This window comes from Hyalella azteca, unplaced genomic scaffold, assembly GCF_000764305.2.
Source record: "Hyalella azteca isolate HAZT.00-mixed unplaced genomic scaffold, Hazt_2.0.2 contig15205, whole genome shotgun sequence".
Lineage (NCBI taxonomy): Eukaryota > Metazoa > Arthropoda > Malacostraca > Amphipoda > Hyalellidae > Hyalella > Hyalella azteca.
The window spans coordinates 47,673-71,390 of NW_025945063.1; the positions used below are offsets into that span (position 1 = coordinate 47,673).

A 23,718-nucleotide genomic window follows, 5' to 3' on the forward strand; every position below is an offset into this window, starting at 1 on the left:
CTCTTGTGCTCGTCATGTCCGTCCGTCCGTGACTTCACGTTTTCGTCGACGAGAAAATGCGCTCTCTGTCACTCACTGCAGTGAGTACTGAGTTATATTTTTTCTCTCTGTAAGGTGGCAGAAGCAAGAGACCGGCAAGATACCCTCCGCTGTGGTCGCTTGCTCGCCGTCTTGGCGATGTTCTTCATCATCCTCATCACTCCCTACACTCTCAGACACATCATCGTGGGGTGCACGAACTACACTGTAAGTTTTACAGCCTAGAGCACTCTTGATATCATATCCTTATTTAATTTAATAGATTGTTATCTGTATTGTATCGCCTATGTTCATGGCTCATCCCGTGCAGGGTATAAGTGACAGTGAACGACAGAGCGTTTCAGATTCGATGACAGAATTTGAAAAAGTTTAGTTTATTTATTTATCTAGTTTATTTGAATGATGATCTTCTTGTCGGTCATTAACGATTTGTAAATAATTTATTGAAGCAAGAAATAAAGCCTGACTAATGTAAGAATAGTCGCACTCTAGTTTTTCTGCCAGAGCACATCATCGCTTCCCTTTTTTCACTTTGTAATCAAAACTTCTTTGAATGATTAAAATAGTTTAATAAACTCACATTACCAATTAAGTGTACGAGAAGATATGCTTGCTTATAGTTCTTCATTAAAGAATTGTTTAAAGTACAATTTTCGTATTGCCATTATTATAGCGAACAGTTAACATAACTGTTTCGTCAATGACAAATGATTTTCAACCTCATTTTCTTCTGACCTCTAGCACAAACTTTTTTTGTACAATACTATTATAGCAAAAGTATTCTCGAAATGTGTTATATCGTTCGATAGAAAACAAAATGGGTGCATGGCGAGTTGAGTGTAGGTGGTGGTAGATGTCCTGTATATGCAACAAAGAGAGCGCATGGCGACTAAAGTGTAGGTGCTGTTACGTGTGCTGTATATGCAACGAAATGAGCGCATGGCGACTTAAGTGTCGGTTCTGTTACGTGTGTTGTATATGCAACAAAGTGAGCGCATGGCGACTTAAGTGTCGGTTCTGTTACGTGTGCTATGCAACAAAGTTCGCGCATGGCGACTCAAGTGTAGGTGCTGTTACGTGTGCTGTATATGCAACAAAGTGAGCGCATGGCGACTTAAGTGTCGGTTCTGTTACGTGTGCTATGCAACAAAGTTCGCGCATGGCGACTTAAGTGTCGGTTCTGTTACGTGTGCTATGCAACAAAGTTCGCGCATGGCGACTTAAGTGTCGGTTCTGTTACGTGTGCTATGCAACAAAGTTCGCGCATGGCGACTCAAAGTGTGTGTGTTTCTAGGTATGCTGTGGCAACGTGTTGCTGAGGGACCCGGACGACATGTGCCACATGACGGTGGTTCCGATGAACGGAGGAGCGGCGCTTCCTCGGCGGCCACTGAACCCGCGGCCATCGCCTCGCCACGCGTCGTCCACCGCCAGCAACAATTGTCCGCTGCTGGACAGCGATGGACATTCTAGCGACGTGGCGTGGTCGGTGAACAATGTTGTGTCGCAACATTATTAGTATACATTCGAAAATAATTTTTAGTAATTTTAGCGTGAATTCAGTGAGAAAAAAAGTATCTCATAACGAATGCTGTTGGGTATATGATCTTGAGGTGCTGTAACAATAATTAATTCACAGGAAGGTACTTTCTTGTTTACTCGTACATTTGTTAATTGCAAGGCACTATTTGATCATTGATTATTTGGGCGTGTATTACTTTCAGTGCATTCAAAGGGCACGTCAGGAGACTATCTTCAGATGATGGTAGCTCTTTGGGGGGCTTGCCGACTCCCCCTCTTCCCCCCGCGGCGAGGGTAGCAGCGGTTCGAGGGGACCGCACCAACCTCGCCAACGGCCGCCCCCCGCCCTTTGCGAGGGGTCCTCCCCCACTCATACGTGCCCCTCACACGGGCTCCTGCGATCTAGAGGCCGCGTCTGAGAAGTACTGGGGAGAGGTCAGCTCTTTGCGACCGTGAATAAAGTGGGACGAAATAATTCTTTTTTTTTTTAATTTTTTAAACTGAAATTTCACTAATTTATTCCATATATAACATTAAGTTAATAACAACCGCAATGAATTTAATCATCGATATTCGTTCTCATAGGAGTACTGGAAGCTGGTCTGTGTAGCCTTTTGACTGGACAAGGTTTAAAAAATGCTAAAGGATTCAAATTTTCGAGGTTGTCGATGGGTAAAAATTGAAGGGAGGATTGGATGGTAAAAAATTTCAGAATGAGATTGGTATGGGTAAAAATCAATAATTGTGTTACATGTTTTTGTGTTTAATGTATCAAAAATTACGAACTGAGTCACGATTGTAAAATTACTTACGATTTATTACCAATTAATACTTGAATCAATGTATTGTTAGAATCCGATTTACAATCACCCTAACAAAATTGAACAACGCATCATATTGATTTCAGGTAGAGGAGAAACTTCGAGAATTGTTCATTAGAAGTTTATCACAAAAGTTTTATTTATGTCAGTGTTTTAGAAATAGATTTTTTCGATAATAAAAAATATCAATTCACGTGAAGAATAAATTTTATGAATTCAGAAAATGCGCATTGAGTATATATATCACTTGACACGCCTATGCATTCGGGATTGAGAATATACTTCTGTAGTAATTATTATTTTTGCAAATGAAAAAACAAAACGTAATATATATTTTTTGTTATTGAAAAACCTAATAATTTTGTTTTCAGATTCTTGAGCGCGCAGTGTCGTCTTCATCACTGCACAACCTGCGTCTGCACCGCACTGACCAAGTGCCCGAGCGCTGCACGCTTCACAGCCACGCCACCAACAGGTTCAAGTCTTAAGGCCGCGATTGAGAACCGCGAGCCCTCATACAGGCTTGGCTGGATCCCTATGAGAATCTATCACTACGTATAGTCGTTATAACTCCGCTCGTAAATGAAATATCAATCTAAAAATTTTCATGCTCATCCAGTTATTTATTTACAATTTCCCGACAGTTAACGACTAACTCGGTAAAGGTTCTCTCAAGGTTTTTAAAACCAATGAATTTTTTTGAGAAATCGATTCAACCGTAATAAATGGAGCGAATGCCGAAGATTTCACACGCATTCAAATTCTTGAAAACAAAATCGATCAAACCAATTCTATGCATGCAGGAATAATCAAATTAAAAAAAATTATTAGGATCTGAAAAATTTTTCGGGTCATGAAATCAAATCTCGTCTTCGGCTTTATTTCTTTCGCATTGAGCCTAAAGTAATCGAATGATGAATTTGCACTGACAGTAAAAGTTTAAAAAATGTGTATTTCTGCATTAGATCCATCAGCTCTGACGATACATTTTTATCCATCATTAGATTCCTAGATTTAATTAAGCTTGTCCCGTTCTGTACCATGACGACTTTTGGCGCGGTTTCTTGCCCGACATGTTGACAACAAAGTATGAACCATCACCTCGATTGATACTCTAGTATCAAGTGTGGGGCAGAATCCTTATTCTATTTTGCTCATCAAGTTTGGTGAATGACGTTTTTCCGACTATGCATCTATCAGAGTACTCGGGATCTTTCTTCAATTCATTGATTATGCCAAGCGTCTAACAGAGGTTTTGACGTTAATTTCTTGTACAGGATTTGGACGTGGCAAGGATCCTTTCAGATGTGTAAATGCAGTTTTAACGTAGTGTTAGGTATGGATATTACATAGGCAAGTTATTCAGTAGGAATGCCTGCTGCGCAGACAGTTAACAGAAATTGGGGGCAAGGTATGAGAAAATCTTTTGTTAGTAACTTAATAATGTTCATCAGAGTTAAGAGAAATTTTCCATGTACAGTATAAGATAATAATAACCGCAATGAATTTCATCATCGATATTGTTATACTTCTAACGCAGAGCACAAACTAATTTTAATGCAGCTGTTCTAGTCGATGCTTTCTGTAGGTATGTACCGGTCGCGGGTGCGAGTGATGCATAATGAAATCAGAGGATACCACGATATTCGAGTCATTCGACGACATATTTTAACATCGACGATAAACTTCACGAAAGCATAGTGAACTGTGGAACCAAGTGCATCCTAAAATCGAAATTATTCGAGAAATTTGCCTGTCGTTGTTGTAGTTCTTAGATGTTTTCCCTCTCGTAATTTCTATTCATTACCTTCCGTTATTGACTAATGATCGTCATGGTTAACCTACTCTATGCAATAATAAATCGAAGTCATCTCGTCTGATCATTTCGTCCGCCTCATATTAGCAATCATTAATTGGGATCCACAAAACACGCTTCAACTTCAGAGAATTTTACTTTCAGACTCAGAAGTAAGATTCGCGGAATTCGAATGTGACCTCCTTGCCAGTAAGCCTCTTGTACACAGCTGAGAAGGTTTCGACCTGTGAATTTGAAAGAAGTAATTATTACTAATAGGTAATTAGTAATAATAGGTAAATTAGTAAATTAACAATAGTTAGCAGAACGGTACTTTCAGTTTCGACATCAAATGATCACAAACATCTGTTGTCTCTTTCTCGGAATAAATTTGAACAACGAATTGAGACAAGAAAAGTATCGGGCAAGTAACGAGGAAATGAGAAAAACTTGGCCTGGAATCAAGTTAGAAATTTGAAAATTGTTTCCTTGATTATATTAGACGTTACGATAAAAATATGGTGCACGGCATTTCGATTCGAAACGAGATGTATCGGAGACCAAGACCTAGAGTTTCAATGAGCAGCTGGGCAGACTTTGCGAAAATTTGTCAAAATACCCAATTAGGCATTTAAGCAGACATGTTGTGTGCATGGCAGAAAATTTTGTGGTCAAACTCATCTCTCATAACGCTACGACTGTAAGTGATAGAGATCCTTTAAATAATGAAAGCAGTGTTTATAGACGCAATGTCAGTAATGCTGCTACTTAAGCGAGAGTGAACGGGCACTTTTTCAGGTACTCTGTTTTCGTTAAATTCGACGACATCTGCATAATGAGCTTCAATACCGTTTTGCAACCATAATTATATGTGCTGAAGATGGAAAAATGTTAAAAGTTGTCGAAAATCTTTGTTCATATAATTTTCCAGAAAAGGTTAATTATGAACTGTTAAAAAGCTGTGAATTCAGGAAATGGTCAAGCTACCGTTTCAGGGTTTTCTCATCTCGTCTCAGTATTGTCGAGGATTTGCACTGAAAGTAAAAAAAATTGTTTCGACGTCTCTCACTTATCAAAACCGCGCTTGTAGATCATTTAATCCCAAATAAAATTATCAATGCCCAGATTCTGAGATAAAAAAAAGCATGTATGCATGCAAATCCTAATCATGACAATTCAGTTCTTCTTAGAGATATGATCATAGTCATCACATCAGAAGATTTTCATCATATTGTCATGTAGAATTATCGTTCAAATGATGAAAAAAAAACTTTTTTGGGTGGCTTTTTTGCTTTCATTTGAGCAAATATATATGCAAAGCCTAGATTAAAAGTAAAACAATTTGCTCAATTGGGCAAATATTTTATGCAAATTTAGCTTTTGCTTTGCTCATGTTTCGTGGAATAAAAACTGTGCAGAGCGACCCACCTTATGTTCGATGTTGGTCTGTTGGCTCTTGTCAAGATGCACTTTGTAGAGGCGAGATCCGTCCAGCCTGACACGGATTCTCTTGCCAACGATCTCAGCAGGGTACACGAGATCGTCCAAGATGGCGCTGTGTACCGAAGTCAGGGTGCGACTGTAAGCATAAAATAACAATTAGAACATGATGAGGAATGGAATTAATGGGGGGCAAAATTATACAGATTCAGTTCTTCTTAGAGAGTTGCAACCGATCAGGGCTATCACAGCAGAAAATTGTCATCATGCGTGACTCACTTCAAATAGATGAGGGCATTGGAATAAATTAAACTTGCACATCTCATAGTCTCGGCTTCAAAATCTTAACTCGTATAATACTCGATTACATTTAGGGTTATATGCATACAAATTTTATGTGAAAACTCATTAGGATTGTATAAAATACTTGAAATAACCGAGCTCGCTCGGCGAGTTCTCAGTGGCATTTATAAATAATTTAGATTAATTTGATCTAGAGAAGAATGTTCACCTCATAGGTCTCTTCTGTTTAAGAGGAACCTTCATGTTTGGCTTTTCCTTGGGAAGGATGCGTCGCTGAGCGATGATTACAACATGTTTACCGCTGAACTTCTTCTCCAGCTCCCTGACCAGTCTCTGCTGCACGCGCTGGAATTGCTTCAGCAGTGGCACAGGTACAAACAGGGCGATGCACTTGTGAGAAAAAGAATAAAAGCATTAAGTCTCTCGGTAAAATCACTCATTTTCCACACACAAGATCACGGTTATGCACAGTAGATACCCCAGCAGCAGAGTACAAGGTAATATCTGCTGGACACATTCAAGTCATGACTGCAAATTTATCAACCAATTACTATGACTTCATTGCTGATTTTCAGTGTAGATCCAAATAATTAGAAGAAAGCAATCAAGATTGTGAAAAGCAATCATCTGTGGAAACAAATATAAAGGATCCCACATTGCCTGCTTAGTAAGCAGCATGGTTAAAAATGATAAGAAGGAAGTAAAAGGGTGTAATTTGCAGTCAGAACAGTTCAGTTCTTCTTAGAGAAGTGATCATGGCAATCACAACAGAAGATTTTCATCATGTGCAATATGAAACAAAGCAGTAATTGAGGCATCAGATTTTGAGGGCAAACAACCAAACAAATAGCATATACAAGTGCAGTCAAAATGCTGAACTAGTTGAATCAATCAAAGCTATTTACACTCTCTAGTAAGTGAAAGTGAATAGAATTGAATCACGCAATAGTTAGCAATTCAAATAATTTCCAGTTGAACAAATCATATCCTTCAAGAGGAATGTGCTCACTGTTGCATGATACAAGTCACTAATCCAACTCTCACTTTCTTCTCTCCAACATCAATCTGTTTTGCGCCATTGATGGTAAGGTCTCGCAGATCCTTCAGGTCTGAGTTGGTCTCTAGGTCCATCAGAGTCTGGCCAATTGAAGTCTCAAACTCATCAGGCTCATCAAATCTTTTTGTAATCTTGCCATTGCAGAAGACGGGCATCTGCAAATAACATTAAAAATTAATTCACAGCAAACGCCAACAAAAGACAAGATGTCAATCAACTAACAGGAAGTATACAAGTAAATTTATCCAATACCTCCAATTTTACTGTAAATGTCAAGGAATGTGTTAAAACTGCATTTCTCAGTAAAAAACAAGAAATTTTGGAAATTAACAAGTGAAAAAATAAAGCTTTTATGAAAATGTTAGATAAATAATTTTAAGGCTATAAAAATTCAATTAATCATTGATTAATGATGAGGTCCAGAACTTTGAGAATAGTTTGTTTCCCTAACTGAAGCCACAGTGTCAAGAGTTGTAACCGCAGGCTAATGGGATAAATTAGCAAACAAAATAGCAGGACATTGGCATTAACAAAATCAATGAAGTCCCTAGAAATAAGGAATCATTAGTATGGGTTGTAAATTGGCCAAAAAACAAACTATGTCAACATTTGGCTAGGAGCAAGGAATTTGGTTAACTAACTTTTTCAGAATTTGGGTTACTGTTGGTATTAGCAATCCTCTCAAGGACATTTCTTTGTATTAAATATTTAAACAAATCTTTGGCAGTATATGAATGTATAAGCACTCCTTACAGATTTCATATCACCAGGAATTTTATTTTCTTATGATTCATGTATCAGAGATAGCATCTCAACTTATTGTGATGAAATCTTCAGACAAACCTTTGATATATTCAACTTCCAGGCATTGTGGCATTTTTCAAATTTTCATGCTGAATTCTGATAACAAAATTGTTATAATAGAATTAGTTATATATATATACTTTTTCTACTATTTGCCTAGAAATAATTTTGAATAAATGTCTGCTATCACCACTTCATTATGATACTGATTTATATCAACATAACTAGATGGGAGATATCTGGATGCCCGAGTACAAAATTATCTTGTGCACACAGCACAAGTATTGGCAACTTTATTCTATGAGACAAAATACATTCAAATACCATTTTCAAGATTGAACTGGCAAATTATGTCTCTTTTGAATGACAATCAATGGTTTCTTGAATTCCCAAACACTTGCACACCAAACTTAGACCAATACACTCCCACAGAATCCACAAGAAAATTTAAAATGTATTTAAATTACTAACCAAAATATGTATAAATGATACACAAACTAAAACCAATCACATGCAAGGTACTTAATTTCATTTAATGTGAATGACACTTTCATTTTGAATGTTTTTTTTTTCAAGCAAGTTGCTTTCTTGCTTTAGAAATTAATTCCAGTCTAAAAATTTAAAAATTTAGAAATAACAAACATTGAAAGGACTTGATAAGAATATGAAAATTAATTCACTAGAAGAAAACAAACAGTACACAAGTGACAGCAACAACTAAGACAACACAGACTCTGACCCTCTTTAAGGCAGCACTAAATCTAATGCAATGCAGTTTAGCAAGTAAACAAAAGAAACTTCTGAGAAAAAAATATTGTGCAGTTTGCTCAAACTACAAGATTGTGTAATTTGAGCAGCATAAAAGGCCTACTGGACAAAATTTGCAATTCACAATTTTTATGATTTGTATGGCTACCTGTGCAGTTTTTGCACATACCTACAATTATGAATTATAAAATGAACTTTGTGTCACAGGATTACAAATCTGTATGTGCCTTCAGGGGAATGAATTATCAAGAAAAATTGAGCCAGTCTTGCTTGAAAATGCTAGAAATTGTCAAAACTCTTTTAAAAATTACTCAACATTATTCAAGAAAGCATTCCTGCAACAAATAAAATGCATAAAAAAAATTTTTAAAGACCACGTTTTTCATGTGGACTCAAAAGTAGAAAATAATTTTTCGGCAGCTACTGATGAACTGATCTCTGTTTGCTTTCATTCTCTTGGTCTTTTGTATTTCAGTTAAAATATTTTACATCTAAAACGAAAAACGTGGGGTGCATATGTATTTAATTGTTTTGTGATTACTTGATATGATGAATATGATGGTTCATTGAACATTTGATAAGTGATGGAACTAGTACTTTTTATAATTTTAATTGTTGAGTGCAAGCTGCCCTGCACTCTGCAGACACGCAACATTTCCAAGTGAAGTGAATCAAGTGATTACTTTATAGAAACTTTTTATACCTTTACCCAGGATGGAATTCTAATTTTGAACGTTCATATATTATTTCGATCCACCAAGACCACTTTTTCTACCCAACATCGTTATTTGAGGCAAAAAATGAACTTCTTAAAGGCATAAAATACATAGGCTAACTTGCTCAGTTATCTCCTCTAGATCTGAGTGAAAATTTCTTCGGTATGTACGGTTTTATTATAGCATGCTATAATAAAACCGTATACAAGGCCAGAAATTGCATTATCATATTTATAAGCAGCAATTTTTTATTTCATCCAAGTGCTAAACATTTCATGAAAATAAAGTAAATGCTAGCAAAATATAACGGAAAATAAAGTATCCAAGGAAAAAGTATAAAATAGATTAACCAGCTCTAACTTTCTAATTTCATCACAATATGCTACCATCAAGCCACATAATTTTCCACTAAAGGAGATTCCAGAATAAAAGTGTAGAAGTCTTGATGGGTCAGGGCACCACATAACCATGCTGGTGCATGCCTCCAATGTTGCTCGGGTGATGGTCTCAAAGTGAGCCTCCTGCATGTGGTTCTTAAGATCATCCAGATTGTAGGTGGCATGTGAGTTGCGGCTTAAGGTTATGCTAGTAAGATCAATGTAGTTCATATTTTGAAGAAGTCTACAACCTTCTTTTACACAAGATTTTATAAACATTAGTTTCTTGAAGCAGTCCAGATTTTTTACAGGGATTATTATTCATTACAAGGTTTTTAATTTTCTCATTTTTTCCACTTTGTAGCCTCTGTTCATCTGCTTTTGGTAGAAGACCATTGTGGGGGTTCCATTAGATTTAGATATGACTTCATTGTTGGTTTGGCTTTCTCTCAATTGGTAATTTGATATTTCAGTGTCAACTGTTCTATTTGAAAACCCATTATTTGCTAGAATTTGTTTACATGATCTGAGTTCAGTTTTCAACTCAGTCTTGGATGTACAGGTCTTGATTGCTCTTTGTATGAGAGCATGCTCTGTGCTGGTTTTATAGCGCTGAGGGCATTCACTTTCTTTGTTAAGCACTTTCCTGACATACCATAAAATGGGGTAACTTAGACCACTTTTTTTAATGATGCCATTTTTTACTTGAATTGAAACATGCAAAATACAGGTCTTATACTCTAGGTTCCCTCACCATAAATTGCTGGCTCCTGCCTCTCATAGTCTTTATGTAATTTCAAAAAAGTGATGGTCTTTGTTACCCCATCTCTTGGGGTATCTTAACTGGGTGGTAAAATCAATTATATTTTTTGGTAAAAATAACTCCAAATAACTTAAGGCTTTGGTGCATTGTAGTAGAACCCTTCTAGTTACATATGCAAATGACAAACTTGAGGAAAGTGTCATAGTTTGCAAATGGGGGGTGCCGCCTCATAATGGGGGAAATTTGACTACCTAATGGCAGCCCTGATGGGGTAATATTCACTGGCTTGGAAATTAAGTTAAAATTACCATATATAAGACTATAGAGTCTGAAACATAAAGAAAAAACATTAATAGGTTGTCAAACATAAAATATGTTATATATGGTAATTTTATATTAACTTCCAAGCTGGTCTATGTTACCCTGTCAGGGCTGACATTAGGTGGTCTAAGTTCCCCCATTTGGGGGTGGCACCCCCATTTGCAAACTATGACACTTTCCTAAAATTTGTCATTTGCATATGTAACTAGAAGAGTTCTACTACAATGGATCAAAACCTGGAGTCATTTTACCAAAAAATAAAAAATTGGAGGGGGTACTCTGACAGGCTTGAAATAATAGCTTTTTTTCATGGGTCACATTTTTAATTTTTTAACCTATTAGATATGCAAACTTTTTAAATCTTTCTATTGTGTTACGTAGCCTCAGTATTAGGCCTTTAATGCCCATTGACAAAATTTTTCTATGTCAAATAGTTTTTGAGTTTTGGGGGTTTTTGTTAAAAAAACAAAAAGTGGTCTAAGTTACCCCGGGAGTTTAAGTTACCCCATTTTACGGTAGGTAGGATGTCAGTAAACATAAGTGACAAAGGAATTATCTTCAATTTGCACTAATATATCTAAAATGGCAATTTGCAATTTTGTTCAATTTCATGGGTAAACTTCAAGACTGATTCATGTTCCAAAGCTCTTTGCAGTTCAATCAAGTGCTCTTTGTCTTGAATGACACCAAAAATGTAATCTATGTATCTGCAGTAAAGCCCAGGCTTGATCTGCGTATTGAGCAACACTCAATTTTATAATTTATAAAGTCTCATGAAATAAAGAAGGTTGTAGACCTTCAAAATATAAACTACATTGGTCTTACTAGTATGACCTTAAACCGATGACTCACATGCCATCTACAATCTGGATTCTGGAGGACCTAAGAACCACATGCGGGAGGCTCACAATGAGACCATCGCCCCAGCAACATTGGAGGCATGCACCAGCATAGTTATGTGCACTGACCCATATATATGTACATGTACATAACAAAATAGGTTGAAAAGCACCTCACACTGCTATGCTAAAAAGTACACTGAGCTCATGAAAGGCTGTTCTGCATTGGGACAATTTGCCAGCTGCATGTCAATCTCCAACACTCTAAACTCAAGCACTATTACAAATTGTTTCCCTTTCAACATGTTATGTGCAGGGGCCAAAATTGCAGACTGCCCACGTGTGCAGCTATGTTTTGTTGGCAAATTAAAGCCTTGCAACCGGAAACAGTATATATGCTTTATCTGGTACTTACATGAAAGAGTAAGCTCATTTTCTATTATTTCAAAAATTCAAAGTTCAAACCTTTATTCATGACATCAACATGACTGCGCTATATATTTCACTAACATGGGAAACCCAGGGCTTTTCTGAATATTTAGTATTATTTATATAAACAACCCAATGGTGGGTTTTTTAGCAGCAGATGGAAATTGGCAACAACTCATCAGTGGGTTGTACCACACTAAACATGGTAACTGAACAATTTTAACAATAAAATATCTTCTAATAAAAAAAGTGTATAAATTTTGCAGAAGAAACAGTATTTTAATAATACCATTTTGAATAGGGTAAATGCGGTATATTCCGACACATTAAGGACGTAGCAAAAAATGAATGGCTATAAAAAATCACCGTATGCGCAACTTGAGTTCTGTTTGCTTTACGTCACTCTCAATACACCACACTATGCGCCAGCAACAATGAAACGTCACAAAATGTTGCCATATTTATTTAAAAGCCTTTAGAATACAAACCTACCTAATCCATATATTCCAACACCTGTCTCTTATACACATCTAGATGTGTATAAGAGACAGGCCATCAAAGGAACTATTTTATTGTCAGTATATTTACTATATAACTATAATAATAATATATTATTCTGCTTAGGCACAGTCTCTCAAAATGTTCCAGAAACACATTTTCCATTACTAATTATTTACATTTATTTGTTTGTGGTACAGCAAAATATTGCATTTTTTTTGTCACAGTCAATGTAGCTACCACGTGTTCTTGTGTGTGACGTCACCGCTAGCCATATGTAAACAAAGCCACAGTAGTAAAGATGGGACCAGTTTTGCATTGAAATCGATCGTTATTTGTGAATAATATTTTCGATTGTGATATTATAACATATTTCTGATTGTGAAATAATTTTGATTGTGATATTGACACTTCACAGTAGTGTCAACATTTGAACATCAAAGTTCTAACATCATGAATTATGAGGTAAAAGTGTAAGGACTGAGCAAAGCTAGAAGCCTAGAATCATGGCTGAGGCTTAACTGATGTCATTGTCACTTTTTACGTCATTGATATCATTCTGGAACCAATGTAAGTAACTAAGGAATTTCCCAGTTCAAATATCTATTAATATATTACTATCAATTTTGAAATTCCACATATTTCTAAAGGGAGTTGTGATGAGACCATGGGGTCAAACTGTTGAGTTTAGACCATTGCAACTTGCAAGAGAGGCCCAAGGGCATGGGGCCTTGTGAAGGGTTAAGACCGCCGCACGGCGGAGGACCGCCATAAGTACCTCTCTTCATAGAATTCCACTATGGGGTGACGCGCACTGTCTCTCTTTGGATCTCAACATTTTCCTGCCCGATGGCCCAGGCATAGTGTTTTGGCAATAGTATGGTGCGCAATAGTATGACGTCACTATTTCAACCATCAACGAATGCGTGGAACTAAGAAAAAGCTCAATATAAAGGAAAAAAGTCAAGAAGTGTCGGAATTACCCATGCCACGATGTTGGAATATACCGCGTTTACCCTACCATACAAAATGATAACATAATCTCAGTCTCTACTGACTTCAGATAATATTAAAAACAAAACAGGGCTCATGAATAATTTTGCCTGCCATCATCACCATCTTTAAGAAAATGCTCATTGCACATTGTTCATAAGTGGCAATTATTTAATTTTGATGTGACATTAAAATTTACTAGCAGTACACTATCAGAATTTCAATCCCAAAAACTTGTACCTAGGTATAAAGGTATTGCGAATTCATAACTTGACAGTTGACACATAAAAAATATATATAATTTGCCTTTACACAATGCAAAAATTAATGCTCAGTTAAGGATATCAGAACAGTATGGAATTCTGTATAGGTAATATATTATCATGATAAAAGAAAATGTATCGAAAAATTTACCACCTTACACTAAGCTCGTCAGAAACTGCAGACATCCGCACAGCTGCACTTCCTCCAACTCGCTTGCGTGTGGTTTGAAAACTGATAAAAAGTCAGCAACTCTTCCCTCCAATACATCACTAGTCGTGTATCCGTATCGACAAATTTTGTAATGAATATGTTCCAAAATAAAATTACATAAACTTTCGCAGAAAATTCTCACGATTTCACCAATACCAACAAAAATCTCGAATCCACACGGAATGATGGGATAAAGTAAACTGCTAATCTTTTACAGCATATGGCAACATTGTGTTGACTGTTGACATTAGACAAGACGGTGTCAGACACCTTGTTTTGGTCTTGTAAAGTTCAATTTCATAATAAATAGATTTGATCCACATTTCACAGTGACATTTAAATGATAGGTCAATACGTTGTTCTCCAATGCTTTATAACCCATACCATCACTTCTTACACATGCTGTTATCCTAAGTGTCCACTGACTACACTGCATTGCCGCAAATGTGAACTGTACCAAACGGTAATGCGTCATCACCTTACTTACTCCGCAAGACGCTAACCCCACGTCACTGTTTCCCTGCCTTACTATCCCCCAGCATCTTCTTCCCCCCACACTTACCCTGACTCTCCACCATTATCGCATGGCTAACTGGAGGCGTTTCTCGCAGACCTTTGATGCTTATCCAAATTAGGTTAGGTTAGGTTACAATTCGTATAGGTCCTCTTTTCATAGCGTAATGCAGTCAAGTGAGCAGAAACTAAGAAAAGCTGTCTGGCAGTTGGTGAAAAAAGGTGGGGAGCAGGCGTAAGCGTGGAGGTAGAGTTATGCTGGGGAAAAACAGCCGCGAAGAACGGACGGGCTGGAGTGCTGGCTGTGTATCAACAGTGGTATTGCATAAAAGTTGCTAACCGAAAATTGTGAGGAGGTTAGATGGCATGGCGCATGGGATAGAGCTGTTGGGCCATTTTTAATACGGCGTAGAGCGATTGTATTGGTGGCTTACTTCTCATTAGCTTGCTGGTTAATTTCCATGAAGGGGATTTGTACCTTTGGCTCTCAACATATAATCCCTTAGGCCTAGGGCTTAGTCTAATCTGCCCTTTAGCAGGCTTACGCATGGAAAAGAGGATGAAAGATATGCTGGTCTTGGGCAATGCTGGCCTCTGGCATGCATCCCCTGACCGGGGGTGCGCAGCCGTAGACCAGCCAATTAACGCTCAAATCAGCCCTGGAGCAAACATCAACCATCTAAATGCTATAGATATTGTCATCCTGGCACCTAAGCAGCTGTAGTCAATTGACCTATCTCACCACACATTTATGCACACAAACTTTAAAGCAACACTGCTTCAGCACACAAGCTGCTACTCCACATAGTTAATGGTCAATACGTTGTTTTCCAATGCTTTATAACCCATAGTCCCATACCATCACTTCTTACACTGTACACATGCTGTTATCCTAAGTGTCCGCTGACCACACTGCATTGTCGCAAATGTGAACTGTACCAAACGGTAATGCGTCATCACCTTACTTATCGCATGACTAACTGGACGCTTTTCTCGCAGACCTTTGATGCTTATCCAAATTAGGTTAGCTTAAGTTAGGTTAGTTTACAACTCCTATAGATCCTCTTTTCATAGCGTAATGCAGTCAAGTGAGCAGAAACTAAGAAAAGCTGTCCAGCGGTCAGTGAAAAAAGGCGGGGAGACGAGGTATGCGTGGAGGTAGAGTTATGCCGGGGGAAAACAGCTGCGACAAACGGACGGGCTGGAATGCTGGCTGTGTATCAACAGCGGTATGGCGTAGGGAGTTGCTTACCGAAAATCGTGATTAGGTTAGACGGCATGGGATAGAGCTGTTGGACGGTTTTCAATACGGCATAGAGTGATTGTATTGGTGGCTTACTTCTCATTAGCTTGCTGGTTAATTTCCATGAAGGGGATTTGTACTATTGGCTTTTAACATATAATCCCTTAGTCTATTATTTATTTTTTTGCCTCAAATAATGTTGTATCGAAAAACTGGTCTAGGTGTAGTGAAAATAATATATGAACTGTATATTTTAGAATTCCATCCTGGCTGCAGGCGCAGCTTTCACTCAACAATTAAAATTATACAAAGTATTAGTTCGTTAAAGATTTCTCTTAATATGACTGCAAAGAAGTAAACTTCATAAAGTAATTACAGCTACTGTGACAGACAATAATAATCACAAACCTTATAAAAACACTTCACAATTTATAGCATATAAATGACTATACCTAGGTACATGAAATGAGAAATTTTTATTTAATTAGGTATGATATTGATCAAACCAAACAATGGTAAAATGTGATAATTTCATGGCTACCCAGTGCTCAGTTTGGTTTGATGCCTTTTTATGTATTTTCACAGCTACAGCCTGTACAAATACCCTAACCACGCTTACCCACCAGGATGGAATTCTAAAATTTACAGTTCATATATTATTTTCGCTACACCTAGACCAGTTTTTCGATACAACATTATTTGAGGCAAAAAAATTAACTTCTTATAGGCTTAAACACGTATAGGTAAAGGTATAAAAAGTTTCTATAAAGTAATCACTTAACTTGGAAATGTTGCGTGTCTGCAGGGCAGCTTGCACTCAACAATTAAAATTATAAAAAGTACTAGTTCGTTAAAGATTTGTCTCTTAATGTGACAGCAAAGAACTTTTCCATGATGCACACAATAAACACGCAATTCATGGGACTGATGGGAGCAAGACCTGTCTCTTATACACATCTAGATGTGTATAAGAGACAGGCCTCATGGTATTCATGAATATCATTAAAGAAAAGTCTTTAATAATACAAGTATATGCTTTCGCGCAAAAAATTAACAAATTAGGTAATTTAGTTAAAATTTCATAAAATGGAAGTTAGGCTAGTTGGTAGAAAAATTACGGTTCCCGTGGATTTCGAAAAATCATCAGCTCACTCATTCGTCTTATTTACATACATTTACCTCTAGAAAAATAAAATTACCAGTCTTTCAAATATTATATACTGAGTAACAATAGACAAACTTACTTTGATAGCAATACAGCTGGTTATTTTCCCGATAAATAATAATCGAAAATTTCCTCAGGCTCACACACGTAACATCACCGCGACCAATACAAACAGAACGTTGCTGACCGATTGTGATTTCAGTTTTAGAGAACACCGATACATATGTCGAGAAATAATATTTTCGTGTCAAAAATCAGGTTATCCATACATTCCATAATATTCAAAATTAAAATAAGTTTCTCTCAGAAGAGAATTTACATCATCTAACAGTATATCAAGAATATAGGTAAATTAATGAAATCTAAACAATTTCAATTAATTGTCTCATGCCAGTTTGCACAATAGTAAAGATATATATACACTAGAATAAATTATTGTCCCATGTTAATATGCTGAAGTGCGTACTTATAAATATGATTGTCATTGAAGTTTTGCTCAATTCGATTGTGTTAAGAGCATGAGAGCCGAGCAGAATGGACTCATCAGGTTACTTATGGGACACCATGATCGCAAATATTATGCCAAGAACAAAATTATATGAATTAATAAAATTATATAAAGCATTGATGGACATACATATGGTAATCCTCCAGAAGATTATGTCTATGTTAGCGCCGGAAAACACGTGATGCTCAAACCGCGTAATTTTAAATAATTTGTTTACTTGCACGACCAACTAATTTCTTAACTCGAAACCTAATTTAATCCGACAGCGAGTGTAGAAGAATTTTTTCTTCAGGTGACTAATACCGTAATACGTTATATTAGAGAGGTAACGTGTAGTAATCAAAGCGATTCAAGGACTCGATTACTGGTTTATTCTCAACTTTCACCCGGAATATGGTGGATAAATTACATCGCGAAAAGTAAAATAGGGACTATTTAAAAAAACGATCACTGATCAAAAAAATATAACTCGGTACTCACTGCAGTGAGTGACAGAGAGCGCATTTTCTCGTCGGCGAAAACGTGAAGTCACGGACGGACAGACGGACGGACATGGCGAGCACAATAGTGCATTTTTTCCATAAATGAGAAAATGCGCTAAAAAGGTACGTCAAAAAAGTCCCACTATTTCCCAGTTTCGCCCTTACCAAATAAACTATTAATATAATTGCATGGTAATCGATGTTGAGGAAAATTAAAACACACCAGCAAAATCTTTGAATTTATTCCAATATTCACACTATCAGTCAATTCCATTCAAACAAGCAAATTCCAATTGAGCAACGTCATATAAGATTGAAAAAGAAATTGACGGCCGTGAGGAGTGAGTTACACTCAAAATCTCCATCTAAATTTATGATGGTAAATTTTTTATTTTAATCACCGCATGAAACTCTTGATATCCAGCAGATTACGGTGTAAAAAATTATTACATTACCAACCACAAGTCCATTGCATAATTATGGAGTAAAAATAAATAGGTTGCTAACAACCATGGCATTCCTACAGGCCTTGTGGCGTTGACCTCATTCCAGAGCAAGAATACACAACGGAGATTTTGAACCATAAATAAATATTTTACATAATAAGCTGCAGGCCGGATTAAAGGCATGAACAGGAATTAATCATTCTAGAATTTTCACAAAAAAATACTATTAGAAGACAGGAGCTGATGACCTTAAATAAATTCATCGGGGAGAGTTTGCTGGAACATCTCCTTTCTCCTCATCAGGGCTGCCGCGTGATCAGCGTAAGGCGAGACGATGGTCTGTGGCGGCACAAATGCGCCGGCAACGCAGCGACCTTCTTCGACCAGGAAGTTGTATGTTGAGACGGCCTTCTCTGTCGGTAGAACCTGTGCACACAATAAGTCTTTGTACTGATCATCATAAACAGAATTTTTGTATTTTGATCTTCCATTCAAATTCATACTACTTAGAATTCCTAATCAATTGCACAGCACCATTGTAACGCCCAGCATCAGCCCCCGATCTCTGCCGCGTCTACGTCGTGGGGGTACCCTGGCCTGCGCGTCGGCCGGTTACCCGGCATTCGCGTGGGCCAGGCCCAACGGCAGAGGCCNCGAGGATGAACAGGTTAACAGCAACAGAAAAGAAGACACTCATACGAGAGGTCGCTTACACAGGACGTCAGCCGCCCGCACGAGATACTAGACAGAAAATTTATGGAATCTTACCTACACGATAGCTTAATTCCATGACTGATATCCGCGGTCAGATACAGCAAGCTCAGTGGTGGCACGCCCAGAATCAATGCCCCTAGAGCACGAAATCACATAGGACTTCTGGTGAGCACAGACATACATCAAAAAACCCCCCAAAGAGGCATTTTACCATTACCTCGCAATTGTGCGTCATTGTGTTCAAAATATTTAAGCCCATTTTAGAGCATCAAATTGCATTTAAAGGAAAATCTCACCTCTAATGATATTCCTTTTTTGCTCATGAAGGGTAACAGGGAAAGGTCAAACTTGCTGCCTCTGTCACCAACGCCCAACACGAGGAGATCTGAAAAAATGCCGGGAAATTAATTTTTGAACACTTATTTGAAGGCAGAGTTATTAATATGCATGTAAGAGTAGTTTAAATAGAACTGAAGATGATAAAAACAGCATCACTTAAAGAAAATGGCATATGCTGTCAATTATAGAACGTTATTTCAATCAACTTTGTGAAGTAAACGGAATACTTGCAGAATTAAAACACTTACATAGTTTAACTTGTACATGATTCAGTCATGATTACATCAAAGTCAGTAAATTTGTGTTATTTTGATTGAATTCTTGACACCATTAGGACTTACATCCATTAAAATCAGTTTGAAAAGCTCACCAATTTTAGGAGCAAGCATATAGAAAAGTGATAGAGATTCCCGATTAATTTTTGCTGCAGATGTTACGTTCCAGCTCAGTAATGACTTGGGGAACAGAGCGATGGCGCCCACCACGGCCAGGCCATTGTTCAAACGGAACCCTCTCTGTAAAATGTTAATAATTAATTCATCAGAGAATATAATGGTAATGGCATAGTTGAAATTATTTTATTATCTTCCTTTCCTAAGTTTATAAATAGTGCAGGTGGCTTTTACCTTCATTTCTTGTCACAAAAAAGTAACATGATATCCATTAATGATATACAGTATAATTTACAGTACACCATTAATGAAATACAGTTTTACAAATACAGTAGTATAAGTGGTGAAACCATGAAACTACAGCCATCTGATTTAAAATAAAAATATATTAAATTTATGGTCAGTCAAAAATATTTACCCTGACATTAACATTCTAGAAAGTTGCCTTAGAAAGCAAACAAAACTAACCTGACTATAGCTGTTAACCATAAGTGGAGCCGATTCTTCTCTGTTCAAAAAGGTAACAATAGTCCGGTCTTCATCTGTATGGAACTTGGCACAACCTTCTTCTTGCTCCAGCCCTTTCCTTAGTATTCCATAGTTAAAATTGATAAATTTCTGATTTATTACTGGCACATGTGAAGCATGAAGATTACAGCAGTTACTTATAAAATGTTTTTCAGTAATGTGATGGAATGAATTGAGAAGTGTACGAGTGTAATACAAATTTTTTGGTACTTTTTGACAGCCATAACAATGGTTTAGATTTAAAACATTACAGATGCTATGGCAATGGATTGAATTTAGCTTCATTGATTTGCACAACAAATTATCAGAAAAAACTGTGAAATTTAAACAATATTTATAATTTAGTCTCAGCTGCAGGAACTGTGACAGCTGCAAATTCTTGACAAATGCCATTATGCCATTATCAATAAGTCAAACAACCATCACATCAAAAGTTATCTTGAAAACAATTGAGTAATTAAAACAGAATGCTTTGAGATTTGTCACATGAAAGACCCTTAAGCTGCTCTGTAAAAAAGCATAATATGCAAATTAGTTCTTTTCATAGTTTTTGACAGCCAGCCTAAGAGAGGTAGGCAATCACTCACTTTTACAGTGGATTTTATGATACCTCTGGAAAGTTTATAATAACAAAGAGCCCCTACGAGGTCTACTCATGAGAATCAAAAAGTAAATAAGGAAATGCAAATAAAAATTCTCTTGTTGGCTACTAAGAACATACAGTTGGGTCTGCAGCCTGGCAGAAACAGCCAGGTTGCAATACGCATAAACAATATCATAAAGTTGAGGTGGATAGGGGAAATAATAGCTACTGGGACCCTGAGCCTATCTTTCTTAGCAATGAAAATTCAATTCACCCCAAAGAAGATCAAAGAATACATTCTGAGCCATCTCAACATCACACTTCCGACAAAATACTCAATTAACTTGAATAAGATGCCCCATAGGGCACAACCAAGTTGATAATGCCAGCAAAATCACAGATGTTAGTCACCAGTACTCCTATTAAGCACATTTGTATTTTATTTATTATAAATAAATAAAATTTATTTATTTAATACATCTTACCACCTGATAAAAAGCTGACTTACAGGCACAGAAGAATTGGCACTTTCATTAGAGCTCAAAGAGAGAGACAAAGGTAGCAAATACTATATTGGGGAATGAAGCTGGAGGAGAATTCTGGATTAGGAAGTTTGTGGTACAGCAGAGTTAATGATACAGAAGAGTTGATGGTACCAAAGAGTTGATGGTACCAAAGAGTTGATGGTACCAAAGAGTTGATGGTACCAAAGAGTTAATGATACAAATTTAGGAGGTAGCTGACACTGATAGGGCAACCTGCCTAATGACGGCTTCAAAGCAGAGGATGATGAAGGTGGCACATCAGTGTGACCATGAGTGACGACATCCTGTCAAATGGGGTAATAAGGGATGCTTTTGACTTTTGAGCATTTTTCCTTAATAACTTCTTACCATGAAACATTTCATAAACAAGTTTGGGCTCATTTTAAAGGTATCTGCGAGGGCTATTGTATGGCTCAGGGCTGCTATGGCATCTCTGAAAAAATTCCATATGCTATTTGTATGGTGCCAGATGCAAAATAAAAGCCTCCTGAACTAACCCCAGGAATGGGGTAATAATGGACACTTGGAATAAAACTTAATTTTAAAAAGTTTGAAGCATGCAGCGTATACTCAGCCATTACTAAATCAGCTAATCCCAACTTAGCAGTCAGCTTGAGCCTTGAGGCCAGCTTTGCCAAACTTCACACTTGACACTTAGTTCATAGGTATTACTACTTTCCATAGGTAAGAACGCTAGAGTGCATACCTAATGGCCTATGAAGTCAAGTGCTCAAAGCTATAGCGCTGGATGTCCACAGCCTGACAGCCAGGATGGAATTCTAATTTCGAAGGTTCATATATTATTTCAATCCACCAAGACCACTTTTTCTACCCAACATTGTTATTTGAGGCAAAAAATGAACTTTTTAAAAGCTTAAAATATGTACGCTAACTTGCTCAGTTTCTATGAAGTACCTAATCACTTGGAAGTTGTATGCCTGCACCTTTCACTCAACAATTAAAATTAGACTTATAAAGAGTATTAGTTAGTTGAAAATTTGTCTCTTAAGTTGATCGCAATGAACTAAACTTCATTAAGTAATCATTAGGCAGAGTTTTCCATCATGCACACTAAACACGCAATTCAGAGTTCAGACAAGCAGAACTACAGAACACGTGAGCTAACGTGCTACTGAATTGAATCTAGCGAGATGCTAATCTAGCGGGATGATCAATGCGGACGGTAATAGAGTCCAACTAATCACTCGTATACTTAGTGCAAGAGAATGAATAATTATGTTGTTTCTAATAAAACGAACGAAAACCTTTTCTGTTTCTGATCAAACAAACGAAAACTTCTGATCAAACAAAAACTTCTGATCAAACAAACAAAAACTTCTGATCAAACAAACGAAAACTTCTGATCAAACAAACAAAAACTTCTGATCAAACGAACAAAAACTTCTGATCAAATGAACGAAAACTTTTGATCAAACGAACAAAAACTTCTGATCAAATGAACGAAAACTTCTGATCAAACGAACAAAAACTTCTGATCAAACGAACGAAAACAAACTTTTGAAGATAATTCAGAAATCGTAACGTCTATTGAATTCTAATATGGATCATTAATTTATCATTTTCTGAAATAGTAGGAACATTTCCATTATCATTCTGAAATAGAAACGTCATTTCCGTTCTTATATATAAACAGGATTAATAAAATACCTATCAAATCCATCCAATGCCATTCAATTTGTGATGTATGAACAACAGTTTTACTTTCATTCCTATGATGCTCATTTTTACCGATTGAAGCTGTAGAATTAAATTAAATTAAAAAATTAATCAAAATTAAATTTTACTAAATCAAATTTCATTATTTAATACACTAGATGGTACATCCTGTAGAATTAAATTCTATTAGAAAAATGTTGAATTAAAAATCTGATTATATTTTTTAAATTAAAAATTAATATTTATTAAATTAAATTGTATTATTAATGCACTATATGGTACGTGCTCTATGTTTTATATAATGAAATAGTTTCCCATGTTAAACAACGAATATTTTCTAAAAGACACAAAACGTTCATAAACGCGTGATGGCAGACGAAATCAGTCAGAATTTGAAGTGAATTTATCAAGATAAATTCAACATAATAGGGCAAAAAATTCAAATCTGGAACGTATAAATGAGTTTTAATAATTCAAAAAAACTTTCAATCATTTAAATCTCAGAATGGAATGTGAATCAAATCTATTTATTGTGAAATCAAACAAGACACAACCAAACAAAAGCATGTGTGACGGCGTCCTGTAATTACGTAAACATAGGAAGTATGATGTGAATGTATGCAGT

The 23,718-nt window shown here is 36.6% G+C and overlaps 3 protein-coding genes across 3 annotated transcripts in view; 1 reads left to right on the top strand and 2 right to left on the bottom strand.

Moving 5' to 3' along the window:
- The window catches only part of LOC108667993, an 18,969-nt gene extending 15,999 nt beyond the window's left edge, over positions 1-2,970 (top strand). The window contains exons 4-7 of the mRNA XM_018155113.2: positions 115-246; positions 1,334-1,524; positions 1,764-1,995; positions 2,753-2,970. Coding sequence (XP_018010602.2) covers positions 115-246; positions 1,334-1,524; positions 1,764-1,995; positions 2,753-2,869 — 672 coding nt within the window. The 3' untranslated portion in view covers positions 2,870-2,970. The remainder of the gene's footprint in view (positions 1-114; positions 247-1,333; positions 1,525-1,763; positions 1,996-2,752) is intronic.
- A 1,344-nt stretch (positions 2,971-4,314) lies between these two features.
- LOC108667994 (40S ribosomal protein S7) lies at positions 4,315-17,075 on the bottom strand. The gene is made up of 5 exons (XM_018155114.2): positions 16,959-17,075; positions 6,964-7,131; positions 6,128-6,309; positions 5,605-5,755; positions 4,315-4,421 (listed from the first exon to the last, which is right to left on the bottom strand). Exons 2-5 carry the CDS (start codon positions 7,129-7,131, stop codon positions 4,344-4,346), a joined length of 579 nt encoding a protein of 192 aa, XP_018010603.1. The 5' UTR covers positions 16,959-17,075; the 3' UTR covers positions 4,315-4,343.
- Positions 17,076-18,095: 1,020 nt separating this feature from the next.
- On the bottom strand, positions 18,096-20,827 carry LOC108667988. The gene is made up of 4 exons (XM_018155105.2): positions 20,229-20,827; positions 19,739-19,883; positions 19,326-19,414; positions 18,096-18,741 (listed from the first exon to the last, which is right to left on the bottom strand). The coding sequence occupies exons 1-4, from the start codon at positions 20,679-20,681 to the stop codon at positions 18,565-18,567; spliced, it is 864 nt and encodes a 287-aa protein (XP_018010594.1). The 5' UTR covers positions 20,682-20,827; the 3' UTR covers positions 18,096-18,564.
- Positions 20,828-23,718: the final 2,891 nt, after the last annotated feature.

What these genes read in the sequence shown, in the direction of transcription:
- LOC108667994 (XM_018155114.2), bottom strand. Translation starts at nt 7,131, where the DNA reads ATGCCCGTCTTCTGCAATGGCAAGATTACAAAAAGATTTGATGAGCCT. An exon ending in TTGATGTTGGAGAGAAGAAA is followed by an intron (nt 6,310 to 6,963) that starts GTGAGAGTTGGA and finishes TTTTCTCACAAG; the next exon opens with TGCATCGCCCTGTTTGTACC. An exon ending in AGACCAACATCGAACATAAG is followed by an intron (nt 4,422 to 5,604) that starts GTGGGTCGCTCT and finishes TCAAATTCACAG; the next exon opens with GTCGAAACCTTCTCAGCTGT.
- LOC108667988 (XM_018155105.2), bottom strand. Translation starts at nt 20,681, where the DNA reads ATGGCATTTGTCAAGAATTTGCAGCTGTCACAGTTCCTGCAGCTGAGA. An exon ending in TGGTTAACAGCTATAGTCAG is followed by an intron (nt 19,884 to 20,228) that starts GTTAGTTTTGTT and finishes AACATTTTACAG; the next exon opens with AGAGGGTTCCGTTTGAACAA. An exon ending in TATGCTTGCTCCTAAAATTG is followed by an intron (nt 19,415 to 19,738) that starts GTGAGCTTTTCA and finishes GCATTTTTTCAG; the next exon opens with ATCTCCTCGTGTTGGGCGTT.